Source organism: Oreochromis niloticus, linkage group LG6, assembly GCF_001858045.2.
Source record: "Oreochromis niloticus isolate F11D_XX linkage group LG6, O_niloticus_UMD_NMBU, whole genome shotgun sequence".
Classification (NCBI taxonomy): Eukaryota; Metazoa; Chordata; class Actinopteri; order Cichliformes; family Cichlidae; genus Oreochromis; species Oreochromis niloticus.
This window is the reverse complement of record NC_031971.2, coordinates 32,762,085-32,778,916: the sequence shown is the minus strand read 5'-3', so window position 1 is coordinate 32,778,916 and position 16,832 is coordinate 32,762,085. Positions and strand designations below refer to the sequence as shown.

The following is a 16,832-nucleotide window of genomic DNA, read 5'->3' as shown; positions in this document are numbered from 1 at the left end:
TTTAGAAACAAATTGTTTATTTGTCAAACAACCAAGTGGTTTTACTGACTATAATGGCCATAAGCTCATTCATGTGCACTTTCCTTATGACTAATATTCATAAATTTTCTAACGTAGTTAATTATGTGTTTCAAAAGTCTTTATCCAGAAACGAGTTAAAACAAACACAAATGTACAAACAAAAGATGATTTATTTAGAGAATCCTTGTATAAAACGCTTGACTCATGTGTTTCAATATGCTATCATCATTTTTCACACCAAAATATAGATGAACTGATAACTTTGTAATAATTTGACTAACAAATAATTACAATAAAATCATCATAGCCCAGCTGTGTTTTCATCCTTTCTTCTATTTCAAACACAGTCTAAACAAATTTGTTGTTTTTAAATATGTAATATTTAATATTTTCTGCAACACTCAGAGTCAAGCTTGCTATATCCTGGTCTGTTAGCCAGTCTTCACTGCAAAACATTACAATGTAGAGATTACGAGTGAAAATGATGATAAAAATAAACAAACCAAACAAACACATTAATTACCCCACATAACTTTTCTTAATCTGTGGATACAAATCGCCCAATTCCTGTAAAGCACAAAGAAAAGCCGTGGAACAAGTAAACTGACAATCTCATGTTAAAAAATAATTTTGCAATCAAAAAATATCACACAGGCACATATAAATACACAACAGGGGTCAAAAATGATTCCACTGGTTAAAGAGATTTCTTTCTTTCTTATTTTTGTTTCCCTCATCCTCATCAGTCTTAAACTGGGCACCTCTGACTTAACTCCTTCATCACACTGTTTTACAGATAACTGGTAAAAGTGCTCATCCTGTAAGGACGCTGTAGCACTGACCAAATGTTTATTTCACTACAACAGTTCACGCTTAGAGAGCAAACATGCACATAGTTCTTTAAACTAGTTCATCCTTCAAAGTCTTCTTCTGAATCTGGGGCCATTCGTCTTCAGAGGATTCAGATGCCTGAGGGGAGAAAACAAACAAAATACTTCACTGGCTTGTTTATCTCTAACTGGGTGACGAAAGAAACTGATCTGGCCTCACCTGATCGAATTCATCCTCTCTCGCTGTTTTCAGCAGATCAGAATCGTCACTGTGGACTGAAAAGTCCTATAAGAAGACATTATTGAGTGGTGCTTACTGTGTTGGGAGTAAAATGGTACAACACATTCAGTGTGTCATTGAATGCACTAAAGAAATCGCCACTTACCAGCTCGTCCTCATATACAGCTTTGCTTCTCTGCATCTCCAAGCTCCACCTGCAAAGAGACAAAATGCACATGTAGGCTACAACTGTCTTAAGAATGATTAAGTGTGCAAGCACAGACATTTTTACAGTCCCGTACAAGGGAAGGAGAGAAAGGGGTGTGAAAAAAGTAGCCAAATTCAAAACAACTACAGTTACTTTAATGCCTCAAAGTGATTCAATCCCCACAGACTTCCATGTTATTCATTTTATTTCATTAATTATTCATATCTTAAACTGCTCTTAGGTTGTTGAAAGCTGACCCATTTTAGTGAAGTCAAAAATAAGTAAGTAGCATTTCATGTGACGTTTTTATAAGACACATTGATCACTTGTTTGAGTTCCATTATCATAAAAACCCCAATTTTTCCAAATTCCCAAATCACAGTATCCCATGTTCAATCTTAGCTCCCCAAATCTAACATGTCATTAAAGACAGGATCGCAAATTTACTCATGGCTCTCTGGTAACCGTCTGATGGTGAGTCTTAACTGTAGACAAGAAGGGTGTAGCATCTAACATACAGTAGAGTTTTTCCCTTGATAGCTTTAATATTTAAGCACAAACAAAGAAGAATCTAGGCTTGAACATTACATTCATTGTTGCTGTTCTTTGAAAAGCTGCTGTGCTGCAAAAGGAAAACAGGAAGCGGGGCCACTTTGTTACTTATCGTCCACCATTGTTTCTTTCAGTGGCCTATGGTGGATAACACCCCAATAAAAACAAAGAAAAATCTGACTCTGGAGGAAGTAGCACAGTTCACTTCACATAGGAAGCATTGACATTATAGTTACTATACTTTTCAGCATTTTCAGAATTAAACAAAGAAATAACTCACAGAGACTTTTCTCCATACTGCCTCTTCCCTGAAACAAATGTGAATAATGTTATTTCTCAGCAGCAAGTGCAAAGGCTGTAAAATGAGATGAAAAAAAAAAAGCATCTGTACTCACTGAAAATCACTCCAATCCAGCAACAAGCAGACATCAGGAAAATCAAAAAGGCAAAACTTCCAAATACAACTCCCACTACAAAGTCAGGAATGCGGTTCAGCACTAGAGGGGGAGGAAGATGAAGAGATGATTCAAGCTGTCACCTGGTATTTGTATGTTTGACTCAAATCAACTGTACCTTCTTTATCCAAATATTGCCTCTTGCTGCTTATGGCGGTGCTGTTGTCGAAGCTGTCTGATACTTCACAGTAGTACGTCCCAGCGCTTTCCCTCCCCACAGATAGCAGGAGTATCGATCGTTGTGGCATCTGGTCCACCACTTGGTAGTAGGTTCCTCGATCCTGTAGGAGGGTTTTGTTGTGGAACCACTGATAGTGTGGATGTGATCCCTTCTCCGCTTTGCAGTAGAACCTCAGGCCAGTTACAGCGTAGTTTTCTCCAGTGTCGTAGTCATAATGCATTGTCACAGGTCCACTAACAGGGACTGTTGGATGCCAGAAAGGGATGTCAAGACAAATAGATGTTAACTGTAAAAACACATGCTTATCTCAGTAATTTGTTAACAGTTTTAAAAACATACCAACATTCAAGGGCAACCACTGACTGTATGTGGTCTGTTCTCCGTTGCTCGCATGGCATCTGAGAAAGCCTAAGTGGCGGTCCAAGACCAAAGGAAGCTTAAATACGTAATGTCTCTCTTCCACTGTCATGTTGATGACCTGCTCTTTCCCACGGTACAGCGAGTAGGTGATAGGCAGATCTCCTTGTGTTGAGTTACAGACAACTATTGCAAAATAATTTTGTGGCTCTTCCTTTAACACAGTGAAGGAGATGTCAGGGGCTGACACAAACTCTGAAAGAAGAGTAAGAAGAGTGATGTTATTTTGTTGATCTGCTGTCAAAAAAACAAACCATGATACATTTACAAAAACATGACCAGGAGGGTTTTTCCCCCCAAAATGAGTGCTAACCTTTGACTGTGATTTCAATCTCAGAGCTGTTGGAGGTGAAGACTGTTTTGTTGAAGACGTTGGTAGCCACACACTTGTAGGAGCCACTGTCTTGAGGATTTGTTCTGAGGGTGACAGAGAAAATTATTTCTGTAATATTTGAATTTATTGTTTCCATAGACTGTACAGAAAAAATAGGTGTAAATATATGGCCAGCAGGGGGCGACTCCTCCAGTTACGTAAAAGAAGTCTAGAGGAGTTCTAGAGTCTATGAGACATCGACTCTTAAATCGTTTTCTGATAAGTTTATGGTCTAATCACACTAGTTTCAGGTCCCTGTTAGTTCCTGTTAGAGTCAAAAGAAGAATATCAGGTATGCTTTAGGGTGGGCCTACCTGGTAAATTAAAAACATTATATCTGTCAAAACATTTGGTCTGAATGACTGTTGTGTAAATTAGCTGATGATTTCTTAATCAGTCTTAAATGATTATTCTTAATGGTTATGCAATGTTTTCTCTTGCATATACTGACAAACAGCAACATCTACGGTGGCCCTGAGGGGCCAAACGGACTGCAACTTAAGAAAACACCAGCAACAAGAAAAACGCTGCAAAAGCACACAAAACACAACGGAAATAGGAAAAAACAGTGCACAAGGGAAGTGTTTCTGGGGAGACAATAAGCCGACGGACCAGTTGCAGGAACCAAAATATGCTAAGAATTGTGCTGGGAGACATTTAAAAGAAATGGAGGATCTATCGGTTTTGTGAGGAAAGAAAAGATGAGAGGTAAGTGTGTTAGCCTAACTATTAGCCTAAAAATCCATCATCAGTATTATATGAATCATGATAAAACACACCTACCATGTTTTGGGTTCCTGCAACGTGTCCGTCGGGTTATTGTCTCCCCAGAAACACTTCCCTTGTGCTTTTGGAAATTTGTTTTTTCCTATTTCTATTTTCTTTTTTCCTATTTCCATTGTGTTTTGTGTGCTTTTGCAGCGTTTTTCTTATTGCTGGTGTTTTCTTAAGTTGCAGCCCGTTTGGCCTCTCAGGGCCACCGTAAAACATCAGACATTTTGGCCCACTCTTCTTTAAAATACTACTTGATTTCATTGAGTTTTAGTAGTATTCATTTATGCACAGCCCTTTTAAGGTCCTGCCACAGCATTTAAATCAGAGGTGTGGACTTTGACTGGGCATTCGCAACACCTTGATTCTTTTCTTTTTCAGGCATTCTGTTGTAGATTTGTATGTATGCTTGGAATCATTACGTGACCCAGTTTGGGCAAAGCTTTAGCTGTTGGACAGATGGCCTCACATTTGACTCTGGAATACTTAGAGGTGTTCATGAACAACTCAATGACTGAAAACATCTGTGGTTGCAAAACCAGCCCAAATCATCAGCTCTTCATCATGCTTGACACTGAGTATGAGCTGTTAGCTGTGTTTCTGTTTCACTAAACTTAAACTTGGTCGCACTTGGTGATGATCAGGTAATCAAGTGTGTTTGATTTGCAGCACCTGGCTGTGACTTGAGTGCACAGTTCATGTTGTTTTCTCAGTCAGTGTTTGACATATCTTGAATGATTTGTACATCACAGAAGAAAAGAGGCTGCAGCATCTTGTTTACTATAAGTTTGTCATATATGATTTGTGCCACTGATAATTTTCAGGACAGGTTCTTCAGAGAAACTTTTTATGATACGTTTTATGATACTGTTTGTGTTTTCCATCATGAGCAGAAAATTCATTATAATTCTTTGTAAATAAACTTAATAGTTCTTTTTTTAAACATTATTTGTGTATGGACAAAACAAATGGCACATGTCAAGTTAAACTAAACTAATTCCATTTTTATCTTCAACTAGTATTTTTCCCCAAATATCATAATACAAATTTAATTACAGTGAGGATTTTACAGTGAGGTACAATCAGTTTTTAGATAATCCTACACTGTCAGAATCTCAAATGTAAGTGGACTGTTGATTATTAATAACATGCACCTGCTGGATTGCTTCATTTGATTGTCACTAACCTGTAGATTGTGAGCTGGTTGTCATAAATACGACGGAGGGAAGACGGCGATACAAGCTGATCATTGTGCAGCCATTTGTAGGAGATATAATTTCCAGCGCTAAGTTGACAGATTAGCTGAAGTGTTTCTCCCTCAAAGAAGTCATCTGGACCTGAATTGATGATCCGTGCACCTTTCACCGGCTCTGCAGGACAGACACAAGAACAGGCTGAGATCCTGGTGCACTTTCTGAACAACGGGAATGCTTATTGAGACTGACTGCTTTTTTCCCCAAACTTCAGCCCCCAACTTCAAAAACAAAAACAGTTATGTTTTTTTTTAATCCATAGCAGCACAGGGTGAAACACAATGAAACAGTTTTATTTAAAAAAATAATTAAAAGAGAATAAAGACAACACAGACTGATAGTCAGCAACTGTTTATATGCATATAAATAAAGGGACTCACCGATAACCTTTAAATAGTGTAGGTTGCTGGACGTGGAATTAATATGAGAGATAGAGCGGTTTTGTACGCTAGCCACACACTTCAGATAGCCGTCATGACGCTTTTTGATAACCATGGGAATGTTTCCGGCCAGCCCCTCCAGTAAAGTGTATTCACCCAATGCCTTGTTGGGGTCATCCTCTCTGTAAAAAGGGTAGTAATTAGAAAAATTTCATCATTTAATGTAATGTGTCTCACCACAGTGGTTAAATTGAATGTACCCACTTAAATATCTGCAGCAGGATTTCGTGATCTGTTGGAGGGTGCGGCACTTCACATTGAAACTCTACATACGTTTTCACCAAAGCCTCGTTGGGGCCATACAGTTGTGGACGCCCCAGAAAAAACTGACCTATAAAAAAAAAAGAAAGAAAGACAATGAAAATATTACAAAAAGAATCAACAGCAACACAATTAAAATAATCCACTACACACATACAAACAGTAACGCTCACTTACTGCTTTCCTTGAAGCAGCAGCACAACCCTGCAGGGATGGAAAAAAGAGAAAGAAATGAAAGAGATTAGAAGATTTTAACATTGCGAAATATTAAGTTTACTGTGGTTCCCTTTGTGTTGCTTACCCAGAATGACCACAAAGAAGGAAGCAAACATCTTCTGGAAAAACAACAGACTTTAATGCAACATTAGTCCTTGAAAATTATTACAGGGAGCTGCTGTGGGACACAAGTGTGACAAATTTTGTCAGTTTTAAACTGAGTGTTCAGGCAATGCATATGGAAAAGTACGCACACACCCACTTAGAAACATGTGCAAATAACTGATAGTGTTACTCTGGCCCTCCCTGCTACACTCCGTGCCTCTGTCGTATCAGCTAACTAACTGGTGTTGTTTGCTATGAATATCATATGTACACAGTGTAAAGTAAAACTGAAAGTAAGATGTCTTTTTGCATTATTTTAATAAAAAAAAAGCAAAAACAACAGAAACAAAATGTAATCTAATAATTAAAAATTTATTTCCATCAAAATAACAGTATACAGTAGGTAGGCAATGCAATTTCGCACTTGTCTATAACTGAATGTTTCAACAGTGCCATGTAGACAGTTCAGTAACCCAAGAACATTAAATATTAAATATTAACATAATATAAACATTTAAAATTAAATATTGTATTAGGAGGTGAAGGACTCTTGTGCATCATACTGTGACCTCAGTGATCTGAAAGAGAGAGAGAAAAATGTTACAATCACATCTAAGAAAGCTGATTTTAACTTAAATGGAACTTTTTCTGCCAATTTTTGATTCTTGGATCCAGAAAGAACAGCTTTGCATGACTGACAGTTCAAAATAAGTGCCTTTGTGCAGTCACACATCTACACACAGAAACAGACGAACAACAACAACAGACAGCGGGGACCCTCAGGATCTGTTTTTGCTATTAGCTGGCACCACACATGAAACATCAGCACAAGCACACATAGTCATGCAGGACACCGGTGTTGTGCCAAACAGTGATTTCGAATGTCTTTCTGTGTTTTTTTTTAACGTCTAATATCTTTACTTATTTTAGTAAATAGACTGTAGTGAACAGGATTTATGAAGGGATTATACATAAAATAAGGAAATGACTTGTTTTTGAAGTATTTTATGACTCTGCATATTTGTACCAGTATTGTCATCAATCCAGTCCTTTATGTTTACTTCCAGTAAGTTTTTCGAGCTGTGATGTTATATTTGTTACAGTTTCTGCTGCCCTCTTGGAGAGATCTCTCTTGAACAACACATTTTTAATGTCAATGACACTTTTTACCCAGATAAATAAAGGATATATAAAAGTCTGGTTGCAGCAGCTGCTTTTTGATAGGAATGCTCTTTCTTGCTCTAAATTACTTGATGATCGATATATAATATAGTGATATGACTCACCTATTTTTGACAGATTTTAAGTTAAAAAGTCATTTATAACAGCTTAAATTCCCCCAATCATTTTTTGGCAAATACCGGCGTGGAGCTTACGGTGCAGGGGTTAAGAACTAATAAATAAACTAATGTTTTGTTGTTACAGTAAGGAACCGTTGGTGCAGCTCACTAGCCTGTGGGTTTGGCATCTTCAAAATCTTCATGTAGTTTACACTGTTTGAGTCTGAAAGCTTATGCTATATATTTATGTCTCCTGAACACTTATTAGTTGTTATCAGTTTTTTCAAGCATGTGTGATTTCCTAGCAGATTCCAAAAATATCCCCCTGAGAAAAATATATAATTTGTGGTCAGAACAGGAAAACTGACACCCTAAGGAAATGGAGAAAAAAATGTCAGTGCATCATGCTCTTCATATTTTCCTTGTTTTATGTACCAAATTCAGTAGTTCTTTACAGAAATCCTTCAATGAATTTACATATACTTATTTCTTAATTATAGGAAAGAAAGGGACATTAAGAGTGTGACTGGACACTAACATTTCACTGATCCTGAATAGTAGTATTATAGTTTTTGCTTGCATACCTGATTTTGAACATCGCAATCTGTAGCGGTAGTATCAGCCGTATTTCCCCCTGACTGGTGTGTCAGTTCAGACTGAAGTGCATCAGAGCTGGGGTGAGATGGTACAAACAGTTATGAAAAGGATGATTTGACTAACAAACAACCCTTCCTTAGCGTTAAACAGTTTATAAAAGCAAATATGTGAAGAATGCACAACTGAATAACACAACTGCAAAAGAGCCATATCAAATCAAGTCCAAATATTTTAAATATGAGCCTGTTTGTGGTTAAAATATTTTTAAAGGCCACAATATCTTTATTCCATCAAAAAGCATAAACTTTGAAAGTTTCCAAGCAATAAGCTCAACTCTGTGCTGATCCCTTTTAAAGAACATTCGGTTCAGGTCATTTAAAAAATTGAGCCACTTTGCAGCTGAATCGAACCTTCTGACTCTTCAGAAATTAAGTCAAACTCCAAGACGCATTGACTGGAACAACTTACCTATGGAGGTAAAGCTCAGTGACATTTGAATAATTTTTTAAAGCATATAGACTTGCTTTAATGTGATAATGTCTCAGTATTTCATTGTAAGGTTACTGTATTTCATCTGTTTTATTATTTTCTGTTTCATTGTTTGTGTTTTCTGTCTTTTTTTGTTATTCTCTTTTCAGATTTTTACTTCTTTTTACTTTTTACTTAATCAATTTAGCTGCTGGGTATTCATGTATTCTTTAAAGTGTTTTATGAATAAAACAATATATAAAAATATTTGTTATTATCATCTGCTTAAGGATGCACTACACAATTCATTAATATCCCCCACCCCCAAAGAAAAAATACACCGCAATGAATTGCATGATACATTTTTAAGGAATAAACTGCAAAATAATATCCAATAATAACAATAATAATATTTTTTTTAACTTCATCAGAAGATTCGCTAAATACTCCATTAAAAAAAAGAATTTTCTTGCAATTATTTTATTTTTCAGGCTTTAAAGAGTTATGTAAATGTAAGAATATCACACTTGGTTATAGTTGGAGTGTTTGAGGTGTAAAACTTACTTTGCTGGAACACTGTTGGTATGAGCTGGAACAAAAGTGACAGATAAGATAAGAAGATACGAAGTTTTAATAGAAATTCCTGCGTGTGTTCCAATCAGTGAATTGCTGGTTCTCACACACACCTTGCTTGTTTTCAAACATCTTGTACACGCAGGCTGAACCCACTACTAGAATGAGGAGAACGAAGCAGCAGAATGTGATGGTGACAGCTTCTGTGATGTTCATGCAAAAACCTGAAAGAGATGAGACAAAGACAGTTTCACACTCTGAGGCAGCACACACACTGCTGCACAAAAGTTTAGGGTCATATAGTATAAACTGTATCATGTTGCAAATGACAACCAGTAAGCAATAAAAATGTTATTAATCAATCATTAATGACATAGTTACATTTTTACGCAAATTTTCTTCATTAAAAAGGCTAACAGAAAACACTTTTTTAATAATGAGTACATCTGAGACTATTTTGACAAAAGAAGTGATACATTGTTTTATCCTTTAAGTCTGATTAAGATTGAGTTTATTCTAACAAAGGAAGAACATTCAATGCTGGAAACTTGCTCAAAAGTGAAGATTTCAAACTGGCTCTATTCCGAATAGATTTGGGAGTCCCCAGAGCAGGACTGAGCAAGAATACAAAGAGTCTCCTGACAGAGACACAAACACCTCATTGTCTCCCTTTGTCAAATGTTTCCCACAAACCTCAAGCTGCAAAATTGCTACAAATATCCAAATGTGTTTGGATTAAAAAGAAGAAAATTTGTGTAAAACAGAACAAATCTGTCAAGCCTAATGGCGGAAATGTTCTGGTTTGGGGTATGATGTGGTGGTAAAGATAAGCTATGTGCAGATTAAAATGGATTTAGTTGACAGACGTTTAGGATCGCTCTTGTGGGGAGCCAGCTTCCTCGTACAACAGGTCAATCAGCACAGATCCAAAATATGCAAGAATTATGTAAGAAAGAAACAGCTGGTGTTCTGTCTGGCTTGGCCACCAAACACATCTGTTTTTGCCTATTGAGGTGATGTTTTTGACATCTATTCAGTACCCATGAAACCAGTCTAACTTGTATGTGTTCACAAACAAAAAGCCAGCTGAAATCCAGTTTCTTTTAAAAAGTGCAATCCAAAAAACTCAAAATCTAAAAAAAGGGGAAGAAACGCAGGTGAACACAACTGACAACAGGCGAGAATAATGAGGACTCAAAAGAAGACAGACAGGAAACAACACTGACACAGGACACAGGAGAAAACATCCTTCAAAGTAAAAGCAGAGAATAACCCAAAGAGACTGACAGGCATGAAGACTAATACCTACTACTAACAAGATGACACAGACCAGGAAGCACAAGGGAGGCTATGGTGATAAACAAGAACCCTCTTTTTCTTCTTCTTCTTTCAGCTACTCCCTCTAGGGGTCTGCCCCCGTCTCACCCTATCCCTAGCATCCTCTTTTAATCCCAAATGCAAGAAATCACAAACCAAAACTTATTACTAAAAACAACAAAGTAAAAACACTACAATAACAAAGGAAGCATAACAGGAATCCTAACAATAACCCCAAAAATCAAGACTTTAGACACCGAAAAAAGGGTGGAAAAAAAAGAAAATTAAAGAATTCAAAAAAGGAATTACTGACAATCAGTGAAGACTGCAATGCTGTAACTGCTGTGCATATAATCCTTTGACAAAAGCAGAATTTAAAGGGCAAAATAACTTCAAATTCATTATTTAATGGACTGTATTTTTCATCACTCTGCACTTTCATTTAGTAAATACAAATATTTAAAAATATTTAGATTTTTTTTTTTTGCATGACCCCAAACTTTTGTGCAGAAATAAGGTTAATAAAACAAACAAAATATTTTTACTTTCACTTGGTGGCGTTTCGGTTGAGGACTCTGCTTGAGACATGGAGTTGACTGAAGGCATAAAAAGTGCAGAAACCCACAGGAAGACACATTTATATTAAATGATGCATGTGAACAAAAGCCTGGGTTCAACAGATATTCTTTTTAAAGCATAATTTGGCCTTGTTTGAGAGAGCTAGACAGAAAGCTCAATACCACACTCATGTCTGGACTGTGGCATAAAGATTCAAGGGACGGTTTTAAGGTGGAAATGATCTATCATGACTGCTTATTTCAATTGGTACTATATGTTTTCTTGCAGGTTAGAACCATTACATGGAGTTTATAAACCTGACCTCAATAATAAAGCAAGTTAGTATACTTCCCAAAATGACTACTCCATAAGTTTTACTCCACTCTTAGTCCTGGTCTTTCACCTGTGACTTGGACCAGCTCAGCTGCACTCTCCACCCAGGGCCCAGCGTCATCGTAATTGTCCCTGGCCCTGCAGCGGTAATACCCAGATTCCTCTGGGCTGAGCTTAGTGAGGACGAGGGATCGTCTTCGGTCAGCGAAGGCAATGTGAGGCAGGATGGGCTGAATGTGGGAATCCGGATGAGACTCAGAGGGAAGGACAGAGTCATTGAAGAGCCACGAGATGTAAGGAAAAGTTCCTCTGCTGACGTGACAGCTCAGCCTTGCTGTAGTCAGTTTGGAATCAGCTGTGTACAGATATTCCACCTCCACTTTCACATTTCCTCCAACTGGGACTTGACAGACAAAGAAAAAGGAAGAGAGGGTCACAAATCACATAAAATATAGAGTTCATGTAAAACATATCAATGCAGAGGTGTCTTAAACATACAGTCTAATGGCCAGCAGGGGGCGATTCGTCTGGTTGCAAAAACAAGTCTGATTGTGTAGAAGTCTAGAAAAACGACGCATTCCTCATGAGTTTGTGCTCTTACTCGATAGGTTTGAGTCCACTTGTCTTGGTCCTGTGTCTATCCTTACTAAAGAGTTTTCCTATTTGTGATTTTTTTCTATTCTTGTAATTCTAGTTTAGTTTTTTGAGTTATGTGCTTGAGCTTTTTAGTTTTATCACAGGTTGAGTTTTCAGTTTGTTCCCATGTCTTGTTGTTATTTCTTGGTCTGTGGGAGCCGTGTTTATGTTTTAGTTACTTCCTGTTTTATTTTGGCAGCCTCTGTGTGTTTAGTATTTAGTTTTACTTCCCTGTCTCTTCCAGGTGTCTCTCACCTCTTTGTGGATATAGTCGCTGCCTCCCTTTTTCGGCCTGTTCAGTTCAGTTCCTGCTGATTATGCTTTATGAGTTTTTCAGACATTTGGATTCATTAGTTGATTCTCTGTTGTGGATTTTCATAAACTTCAACTAAATAATGGTCAGTCTTTTTTTTGGATCCTTTTCTGCATCAACACTTACTGAACGCAACTTCAATTCAGTTCAGATTTATTTAAATAGTGACAAATCATGATGGAAATCCTAGTTAATCCCCCTATCTGAATTGTTTACACATTGAACTTCATATTGTATTGTATTGTATTGTAAGCATCTCTAATGGCCATCAGGAAAAAGAATGCACCTTTAAGTCACTTTTGCATAGGCTGCATCCATCTACAGTCTATGGTAAAGACAGAGATCATTCACACATCTTCATACCTACTTCCAGGTTCACGGGCTCACTCGTGAGGTCCTGATTCTCGGTTTTCACCCGGCATCGTGCCTCTCCCATGTCCAGCTCGGGTACTACGACTACAAGGAACCAGGCAGCGAGGGTCTGAGCTGCTGTGGCAGAGTCCACTTCTTTACCATCTAGTAAAAGATAAAAGTTCACCGGAGGGCTCCCTCTTGTTGACCAGCACGTCACATTGCCATGGTAACCGGTTCCCTCTTTATGAACGGAGAAGGAGATCTCTGGCTTTGAAACATAGACTGGTACAGGAGGAAGGAGGAAGAGTTTTTTAACTTCACTTAAATGGAAAAAATATCAGTCCCTCAGTGCTAATGAAAACTCATTAAAATTGCCCTCTGGGAACATTACAGTGGACCTAATTGCATGCAAATCTATTCAGTAGTTCATGAGATATTTCTGAACTAAATTGGCTGATAGCGCCAAGTAGCTAACATAGTAGTTATAAACTTTATAAATTCTGTTAATATATACCTTTGATTGTCACCTGGACCTCTGTGCTGCTGGAAATCCTCTTGATCTCATTCACGCTGGTCCAAGCATTACAAGAATAATTTCCAGCATACTCAGGAGTTACCCTCTCAACCAACAGCTTGTTTCCCACAAAGTGGAAGGGGAGAGAAGTGGAAGATGTTATTTCCTTCCTGTTAAAAAACCAGCTGTAGGAAAGGTGGGACCCCATTTCAACATCACAGCTCAGGGCCATGCGTGACCCCTCATATGCAACTGGGGGGAAGGGTTCAGAGGTCACTCTGGTATATGATGGTGGAGCTGGAAATCAGGGAATAAAAGACAGTTGGTGAAGAAAAGGGGAAAGTCAGTTTAGTAAGCTTAAGTGAACTACCCAGCATCCGATACTCACTGACTACTCTCAGCTTAATGCCGTTGCTGATTTCTCTGGTTCCTCCAGCTGTGGCCCTGCAGTGGTATGACCCTTCTGACGCTGCAGTTACTTTGATAGGGAATAATGCAACTTGGCCACCTTGAAAATCTCTATTGCGGCCAATTCGCACACGTCCATCCTTTATCAGCTCATAGATGACTGGTGGGGAGACGTTAGATGCAACACAACGGAAAACCACCCTTGGGCCACTGAAGGCCAGGTCAGGACCAGTCAGCACCGGGCGAAGAGAGCTTGATCCACCTAAAGAAGCAAATGAAACAACTGTGCATGCAAACTTGAAACTATAAAAAGATATAAAACTATGCTCAATAACACCGGCTAAGTACCGTTCAGTCTATGTTGCTACCCTTACCTGTGCCCTTAAGCTGTGTGTAGTGACTGAAGGAAGCTTGTGGGTCGAATTGTAGAAATTAGGTTCTTAAAAAGGGTGACTGGGGTCAGCCTCAGAGACAAGGTGATGAACTCTATGATATGTTTGCTCAGAGTAAAGATGCTATTCAGCATCAATATGCAGCGACCTAGGTAAGTGACTTTGACCATACAATTGTGGTCAGAAGTTTATTTACAACCTGCATGGGCATGAATTTCATTGTAATATTGGACTTTTAATGATTCATTTGAACTGTTTTTCCAAGGCTGTAATGTTAGTACGACACTGATACAAAATTATAGATACCTTTGATGTATGGGAAAAACAGATGTATGCGGAATTTATTCCCCCCTTCCTGATTTCTTAGTTTTGTTTTGTTTTGTCTTTTAACATTTGTCACAACCTTTGAGATGTGATGTTAGACAAGATTCAGATTATCTGAGGCAATTGTGTGATGATATCATGTCAATATGGACCAAAATCTCAGAGGGATGTTTACAGCACTTTGTGGAATTACAAAAGCTTTTCAAGCCATGTAACGGAAAATTCAATGAAACAAATGACAAAAAGCATTATTTTCTTTAAAATTAAGAGTAATATGTAACCTATTACTTTTCTTTTAGTAACAACCCCAGCAATGGTGATTTGCACCTTACAGGGACCAGTCTTTAACTGCTGCTGGCAATTTTGTACATCAATAATTATAAAAAAAGGTCCTAAATCACATACAGGGCACTCATTAATCAATTTTGCCTTATAGAATTTGAAAAGTGGTTTTCCTGGTATTGCCGACTACTGACTCCTATCTGTAATTGCAGCCAGCAGACACAGTGAAAACAAAGACACATTGGAAGTTTTATGCTGTGAAACAGCAGGGATAACCACAGCACCACTATACTGCTGATGTGAAAGACTGATACAAAATGAAACACATCAGACATTATTGAATGCTTTTCATTAAAGTGAACAATAAAACTTTAAAATCTAAAGAAAAATATCAACTTTCTTCTTGTTTTTGGCCGAACACTGACTGTCCACATTAGCTTCAATAATTGATCCCAGGAGGGACAGTCATGTAGAGTCTTAGTGTAGGGACAGAAGTGGGTTATTACTGTAACCTTGTTTCTGCGAATATTTTTAAGAAGCAAACATCTGAAAAGCGTGAAGATCTCTGCCATCTTAGCTACATGTCTTAAGCACCCAGTTAACACACTTACTTATCTTGATGAGGAAACTTGCCACAGCTGGAAAAAACAACACACATTAACAATATTATTCAATAATAATAATAATAATAATACATTTTCCCAGTTTTAACCGACTCACCCAAAACTGGCAAAAAATGAAGAGCCTGACGTTTCTCCATAACCCTCTCATGTACCTTTGGGCATGGTTTCTTCAGCTTGCCAAGGCTTGCAAGGGTGTTACACATGTGTTGCAAGCAGATAACATACTGGGCTGTTAACTTCATTTTAAGGATCTCTGTGATGTCAGTGCAAATATAACTAAAATGTGCACGAAGATTTTGATCAAATTGGAGAAAAACATACACAGACAATATTAAAGGACACAGTGAGGTCACAGTTAAAGTCTTTGAGTGACTGTGATCGCCATACTTTCAACATATTTTGTTTACTGTACAAGTGTATGTGCATACATTCCTTATATACAACAAATTGTATCCATAACCTGCATAAATCCACACTATACCCAAGATGTTAGGAGAAATAAACGAATGAGACTGCTTCCTTTTGATGAATAGTTTAAATGCTTTTGATTAACATGTCAAAAACATTAAATACAGTTAAAGTGGTAAAAGGTTCTGATATAAGTTTTTCACTCGTCTTCCATGGGAATAAGTTTATTTATTTAGCTTTTGGTATCTATATTTTTTTGTTTATTTAAGAGGGACAGTGCACATTAAGGGACATCAGCAAAAAAGATGCAAACAGGCCAGATTTCAGAAAAGTGCTCCGGACAAAGGACAGTACACAGATATTGAGGTTTCTCCTGTGACATCATGCACACATTGCTCAGGTGTTTTCCACCATACTGGATGTGATATAACCATTACTAGAGAAAAATGTGTTTTCCCCGACTGTTTGGCGGTGGTTCTGGAGGTTGCTGGCTTTCATTGGGTGAAATCGGTGCTGCACCAAAAACCACCTCCAGATTGCCTTGATTACTACCTGGTTGCCTGTAGTTTTCCATGTTTGTCTGCAAACATCTGCTAAGTATTAGGGGTAGTGAAACCTAAAAAAAAAAGTGTGACCAAACTGGAAATGGTAAAAGTTTGCCTTCGAGGTACAAATTGTGCCTTAGAGCTCCAACATGTTTCAAAAGACAACTTTTACTGTGAAGGCAAATGGTCTCCAGATTATATCCCACTTTTCACTACAGCTCTGAGTAGCTGGACAGTGTTTATAGACAAGTCTATCACTTCCATTCAAACTACCACCTCAGCAGTATTCTACCAAAGGGCACGGGTTTTTGCCAACCAGTCTGGAATATTTATTTTTTCCCTCACGACTGGTGGCTGGCAGCTGATCAACCACCAGTATGACTAAGGCTTTATTCACTTGGCTCTAGAACGGCTGACAAGTTAAGTTCATGTGGTTAGTGGTCACATGTCTGCAAAACCTAAATATAACAAAACACGCATAAAAACACCAATGCAAAGACGTGACACAAAGTTAAAAAATTATCACGGATCTAGTTAGCCTTCACACGACTCGAATATACTGATTTAACGAAGACATAGTTTTTACCTAAATTGAAAAAAAGCC

At 37.8% G+C, this 16,832-nt stretch overlaps 2 protein-coding genes across 3 annotated transcripts; both read right to left on the bottom strand.

Moving 5' to 3' along the window:
- Positions 1–173: 173 nt before the first annotated feature.
- si:dkey-93h22.7 (uncharacterized) lies at positions 174–6,501 on the bottom strand. The gene is made up of 13 exons (XM_003453768.5): positions 6,284–6,501; positions 6,160–6,186; positions 5,926–6,052; positions 5,662–5,843; positions 5,215–5,398; positions 3,198–3,301; positions 2,807–3,079; positions 2,405–2,710; positions 2,227–2,328; positions 2,112–2,139; positions 1,238–1,286; positions 1,072–1,137; positions 174–990 (listed from the first exon to the last, which is right to left on the bottom strand). Exons 1-13 carry the CDS (start codon positions 6,312–6,314, stop codon positions 922–924), a joined length of 1,548 nt encoding a protein of 515 aa, XP_003453816.2. The 5' UTR covers positions 6,315–6,501; the 3' UTR covers positions 174–921.
- Positions 6,502–6,656: 155 nt separating this feature from the next.
- On the bottom strand, positions 6,657–16,142 carry LOC100705618 (Fc receptor-like protein 5). Of its 2 annotated transcripts, XM_005458512.4 has the most exons (11): positions 15,373–16,142; positions 15,264–15,290; positions 13,635–13,916; positions 13,247–13,543; positions 12,742–13,014; positions 11,500–11,832; positions 11,084–11,134; positions 9,335–9,445; positions 9,213–9,237; positions 8,168–8,255; positions 6,657–6,881 (listed from the first exon to the last, which is right to left on the bottom strand). In XM_005458512.4, the coding sequence occupies exons 1-11, from the start codon at positions 15,515–15,517 to the stop codon at positions 6,861–6,863; spliced, it is 1,653 nt and encodes a 550-aa protein (XP_005458569.3). In that variant the 5' UTR covers positions 15,518–16,142; the 3' UTR covers positions 6,657–6,860. The 2 variants fall into 2 exon arrangements, with proteins under 2 accessions (XP_005458569.3, XP_005458570.3); XM_005458513.4 differs by lacking the exon at positions 11,084–11,134.
- Positions 16,143–16,832: the final 690 nt, after the last annotated feature.

What these genes read in the sequence shown, in the direction of transcription:
- LOC100705618 (XM_005458512.4), bottom strand. Translation starts at nt 15,517, where the DNA reads ATGAAGTTAACAGCCCAGTATGTTATCTGCTTGCAACACATGTGTAAC. An exon ending in CATTAAGCTGAGAGTAGTCA is followed by an intron (nt 13,544 to 13,634) that starts GTGAGTATCGGA and finishes CCTGATTTCCAG; the next exon opens with CTCCACCATCATATACCAGA. An exon ending in GGTCCAGGTGACAATCAAAG is followed by an intron (nt 13,015 to 13,246) that starts GTATATATTAAC and finishes CTCCTGTACCAG; the next exon opens with TCTATGTTTCAAAGCCAGAG.
- si:dkey-93h22.7 (XM_003453768.5), bottom strand. Translation starts at nt 6,314, where the DNA reads ATGTTTGCTTCCTTCTTTGTGGTCATTCTGG. An exon ending in ATCCTGCTGCAGATATTTAA is followed by an intron (nt 5,844 to 5,925) that starts GTGGGTACATTC and finishes CCCTTTTTACAG; the next exon opens with AGAGGATGACCCCAACAAGG. An exon ending in GTGGTTGCCCTTGAATGTTG is followed by an intron (nt 2,711 to 2,806) that starts GTATGTTTTTAA and finishes GGCATCCAACAG; the next exon opens with TCCCTGTTAGTGGACCTGTG.